The 4,977-nt window shown below is 50.5% G+C and overlaps 1 protein-coding gene across 2 annotated transcripts in view; it reads right to left on the bottom strand.

Annotated features, from left to right (window-relative positions):
* Positions 1–4,088: 4,088 nt before the first annotated feature.
* The window catches only part of Theg (theg spermatid protein), a 10,683-nt gene continuing 9,794 nt past the window's right edge, over positions 4,089–4,977 (bottom strand). The window contains exon 8 of one of the 2 annotated variants that reach the window (XM_021174765.2): positions 4,089–4,444. In XM_021174765.2, coding sequence (XP_021030424.1) covers positions 4,206–4,444 — 239 coding nt within the window. In that variant the 3' untranslated portion in view covers positions 4,089–4,205. The remainder of the gene's footprint in view (positions 4,445–4,977) is intronic. The other variant, XM_021174766.1, reaches the window with a different exon arrangement.

Below are 4,977 nucleotides of genomic sequence, written 5' to 3' on the forward strand. Positions count from 1 at the left end.
TTCGAAGCCAGCCTGGTCTACAAAGTGAGTTCCAGGACAGCCAGGGCTATACAGAGAAACCCTGTCTCGAAAAACCAAAAAAAAAAAAAAAAAAAAAGAATACCTAGGATACAGTCCACAGAACTCAAGAAGGCTAACAAGCTGATGGACCCAAGTGAAGATGCTTCAATCCTACTTGGGAGGAAGAAACAATCACAGGAAGCAGAGGGAGGGAGGTACCTGGGTGAGAGAAGGGAGGGGTGAGAAGGAGAACATGATCAGGGGTGGGGGGTGGGGATGACAGGAGAGAAGCCCTGAGGGCCAGCAGAATGATTGGAACATGCACCCTCAGGGGGTGGGGATGGAGACCCCCTAGAAGACAGCAGAGACCTGGGAGGTGAGAGACCTTAGGTGAAATGCCCAGCAGTGGGGAGAGGGAACTTGTAGAGTTCACCTCCAGCAGAAAGACAGGGCATCAAGTGGAGGGATAGGGTTGCCATCCCACAGTCAAAAACTCTGACCCAGATTTGTTCCTAAAAGAACCACAGTGACAAAAGTGGAAAAGAGACTGAGGGAAAGGAGGTCCAGTGACAGGCCCAATTTGGGATCCATCTCAAGGGGAGGCTTCAAGGCCTGACATTATTACTGATGCTATGGTGTGCTTATAGGCAGGAGCCTAGCATGGCTGTCCTTCAAGAGGCCCAACAAGCAGCTGACCGAGACAGACACAGATACTTACACCCAACTGTTGAACTGAAGTTGAGGACCCCTATGGTTGAGTTAGTAGAGGGCTGGAAGAAGCTGAGGAGGGGGACCCCATAGGAAGACCAGCAGTCTCAACAAACCCGGATCCCTGAGATCTCACAGACACTGAGCCACCAACCAGGCAGCATACATGAACGGGTCCAAGGCACCACACACATATATGGCAGAGGACTGCCTGGTCTGGCCTCAGTGGGAAAAGATGAGCCTGACCCTCAAAAGACTTGAGGCCCCGGGGAATGGGGAGGCCTGGTAAGGGGGAGACATCCTCTTGGAGATGTAAGGAGGTGGAATAGGATGAGGAGCTGTGGGAGATTGGACCGGGAAGGGGGCAACAACTGGAATGTAAAAAAAAAAAAAAAAAGTAATTTTAAAAAGTCAAATAAATCAAAGTTAATTTTAAAAAAGATTGGGGTATGTTTGGTGTTCTTTGTCTTCAGTTCATCTGTGGTATCTGATATGGACTATGTGTGTCTGTGTGTCTCTCTGTTCTGAACAGGTGTGGTCTCTCCGAGGTGATGTGACCCTGGCCCCCACCCCTGCTGTGGTAGGAACTCTGTGCAGGACACACTGTGCTACTGGCCTTTAGTCTCCTCTGTGGCTGGCCAAGCTGGCAGCTACTCAGCAGACACAGCTGCCAACTCCAACTTCAGAAGGTCCAGTTCCGTGTGTTCCTCACTCAGCCCTGCACCCCCTTCCTCAAGCTCCTCCCTCAGCCCTCACCCCAGTGCCTGATTCAGTGCTGTGGGTCCCTTCAGTCTACTGCCTCTTAATAGTTGTCCATGAAGTCACAGCGAGCAACTGCGCGTGACCCCACAACATGAGTGGTTTCTTCTTCTCAGTAGATAGCGGGGGGGGGGGGGGGGTTGCATTATAGATAATGCGCCCTTGCAACTTTTAAGCCTATTGACCCAACATGAGGGTGCACACCTTCCATCCCAGTGCTCAGGAGACATGAACAGGCAGATCTCTGTGAGTATAAGGCCAGCCTGGTCTACAGAGTAAATTCCAGGCCAGAGACTGCTACACAGGCCCTATCTCAAAAAAAAAAAAAAAAAAAAAAAAAAAAAAAAGAAAGAAAATTTTAAAAAAGAAGAAAACTTTTTAAATGAAACATATCAAATGGCCCTCCAAAGCAGTATTAAGAAAGAAGGGGAAGCAAACTGGACAGCTCATACAGGGAGAGGTGCAGAGATGGAGGGCGAGAGGTATTCCAGTACAGAATTGTTTTCCAGTACAAACCAAAGGAAAAAACAAAAACTATATACAAGCATCTATATACAAATGGGTCACCTAATGCCCTCCCGCAGCAGAGTCACAGTAGTCTATGCTGACAAGAGCCAGGGCATCCCAGCAAGGTCAAGTACAAGGGTGCGTGGGGCTCTTGGGATTCTGGGGCTGAGTCAGAACATTGAAATGTTGAGGTGACTTTGAGCGTTTGAGGCCACACAACTGATTCCAACATCCTTCTTGTTCTATTTTGTTACCCCCCCCCCCACACACACACACAGAGGCAAAAAGGGTCATAGTGTGTAGAGCAGGCTGACCTTGAACTCGCTGAGACCAGCATGCCTCTGCCCCCAAGTGCTGGGATTGAAGGCGTATACAGCCACTTCTTACTTGGTTTTTAATATTGCTGGTGTTACTCAGCCTCGAGGAAGAGATGTCACCTGAGCCACCACTGCAAACCACCCCACCCCTCCCCCGCCCGCTGACTCAGCCTAGCAATTTCTAGGTTTCTACTATTGGTACATCAAAATCACCAATTCCAAGGCTAAAAGGGACGCACAAACTGCACATCATCGCACTCTGGAGGCTAAAACCGAAGGCTCACCGTGAGTTCAAGGTCATCTTGGATTACAGAGTAAGATCTAGGCCCGAGTGAGACCTGGCTCAAAAAAAAAAAAAAAAAAAAAAAAGACCTTAACCTGTTACCTGAGATCAGAACATTCCTGGACAGGGAAAAGTAGAAACCACTATACTCTGCTCACCATCCTCCCTTGGGCCCCTTACTGTGTTCAGTATGAATGACATCTGCTTTGGTGACACAATGACCCTGTAAGGAATGACATGTACCTCAGGTTCAGACAGTAGACACCCAAGTTTGGACAGTACACCAATTTGGGATTCCCACCCCTAGGGAAGCAGGTTCACCTTGAGATAATACAGCTCTCCCTCTCAAAATTCCCTGCCCCCTGTGCAGCACCTGGAAGTCACCATGAGTCCGGCCTGGGTCTGCCAGGTATTCTGAGACCTGAGGCCTGACTCAGAAGGAACTATTTCTTGTTTCCTGTGATGTCTTTTTCTTCCAGATGCTGGCCCGGAGCCTCAGCAAGCTTTTAAACCCCCAAACTAACACTCTGAACTTCCTCTGTGTCTAAGCTTTGATGCCAAGACTGTCAGATCCCAGGCCCTGCTCAGAATCTGGCACTATCAGCCCTGTGAGCCAAGCCGGTAGGCCTATGTCACTGTCCTGAGCAGAGCAGCTGGCTCACAGCACAGCTCGCCACACAGGAGGCTCTGTGTCGGGTTTCAGGGAGAGTCCTCCACAGTTGAGCAGGTAAGAGCATCTTGCTCAGCATGGAGATTAAGTGAAGTACCCTGACCTGGGGACCATTGTGGATCCAGTCACCACTGGATCTTCAAAGGAAAGAAGAGTTGGAACAGAGACCGGGAGAGTCTCGCCTGCTGGTTCCAAAGGAGGGGTGAAGGACTTGGAGGTAACACAACCCCCTGAGACACTGGGCCACACATATCCTCCCTGGATCTATCAGAAGGAAGCATCTCTTCTCTACTCCACTGAGCTGTAATGCCAGGATCCATGTCAGGGCCTCATTCCAGACCTGAGAGATGATGGGCCCTGCTGCTGGTGGTTTGCTAGGAACCTGGAGCCTGCTCAGCCCATCTGCTCTGCATAACCAGCTGCCCACGTCTGAGGGACTGAAGGACAAAAGTCTCTCCCAGCTCTGGAAGCCATGTGCTCAGATTCCAGAAAAAAAAAAAAAAAAGCACTTTCTGCTGGGTGTCCCCTGGCTTGTGCAGTGACATGCCCCCTCCCGGCCTCACTGCAAACATTGTGACCCTATGACAATGTCAACAGTGAAACTGAGGACCGTGGCAGGAACCCCTACAAGGATGATCACCCTCTCATCAGGTCACTACAAGGACCATGGGACTGAGCTTGATTGAAAGCCTTGTGGCATGAGGGAGGCAGCTAGATGGAGACATCTTGGAAGACAAGCGAGGGGCCCAGCCTCACGGTCTCTCAGGATGGCAAGAGAAACCTGGGAAATAAAATGGCTGCACATCGCAGGTAGAATACGAAAATAACATTATTATTGTTCTCGCCTCTGGCATCCCCGCCCGCCTGCCCCTGCCCAAGCCACGAAGCTCATCGATTCACGCACACAGGCGAGGATGCACTTGGTGTTTACTGGGGGTGAGCTGGAGAGAAGGCTTGGTTGTCACACTTTCTTGGTGATGTATTTGGGGGTGGCAAGCTCATAAATGCGAGGAGATGCCTGAGCCACCAGAGAGGCTGGGGAGATGTAGTATGGGTTGTAGCCCTCGTTGAGGTCCTTTCGAATTTTGGGCTGGGCCAGGGAGATGATCCGTGAACTGGCCACCGCGTTCTTGGTGACATCCAGGACCTCCCACTGAGGACTGCGATCAGGAACGCACTTTTCTGACAGGGCCTTGGGTGCTAAAGGGCAAAAGAGAGGAACAGCACCAGGCTCAGAGTTCTCAGGCAAAGCTCCAAGTTGGGTCTGCCCATCAGCATATGAGTGACAGATATGTGTGGGCCACGCCCACAGTGTCGAATCCAGAGCACACAGCATCCACATGTACTCGGAGTATTACACAGCCATGAACAGGACTAAGGCTCTGAAAGAGCTCAGCATGGTGGATGGGGAACTCAAGGACAGTAAGAGAACCAGACACCAAAGGTCAAACAACATGGGGGATCCCACGACAGGAAATGTCCAGGGCAGGTGAATCCAGAGAAGAAAGTGAGTTTAGAAGTACCAAGCACTAAAGAGGGGAGCAAGTGACTGCTCATGAGGACAAAACTTTCTTTTGTAGCAATAGAATGTTCCAGAACTATGTAGGTGATGATTGGATAACTTTGTGAAGATGTTGAAAACCGAGCCAGGCGTGGTGGCTCGCGCCTTTAATCCCAGCACTTGGGAGGCAGAGGCAGGCGGATTTCTGAGTTCGAGGCCAGCCTGGTCTACA

This window comes from Mus caroli, chromosome 10, assembly GCF_900094665.2.
Source record: "Mus caroli chromosome 10, CAROLI_EIJ_v1.1, whole genome shotgun sequence".
Classification (NCBI taxonomy): Eukaryota; Metazoa; Chordata; class Mammalia; order Rodentia; family Muridae; genus Mus; species Mus caroli.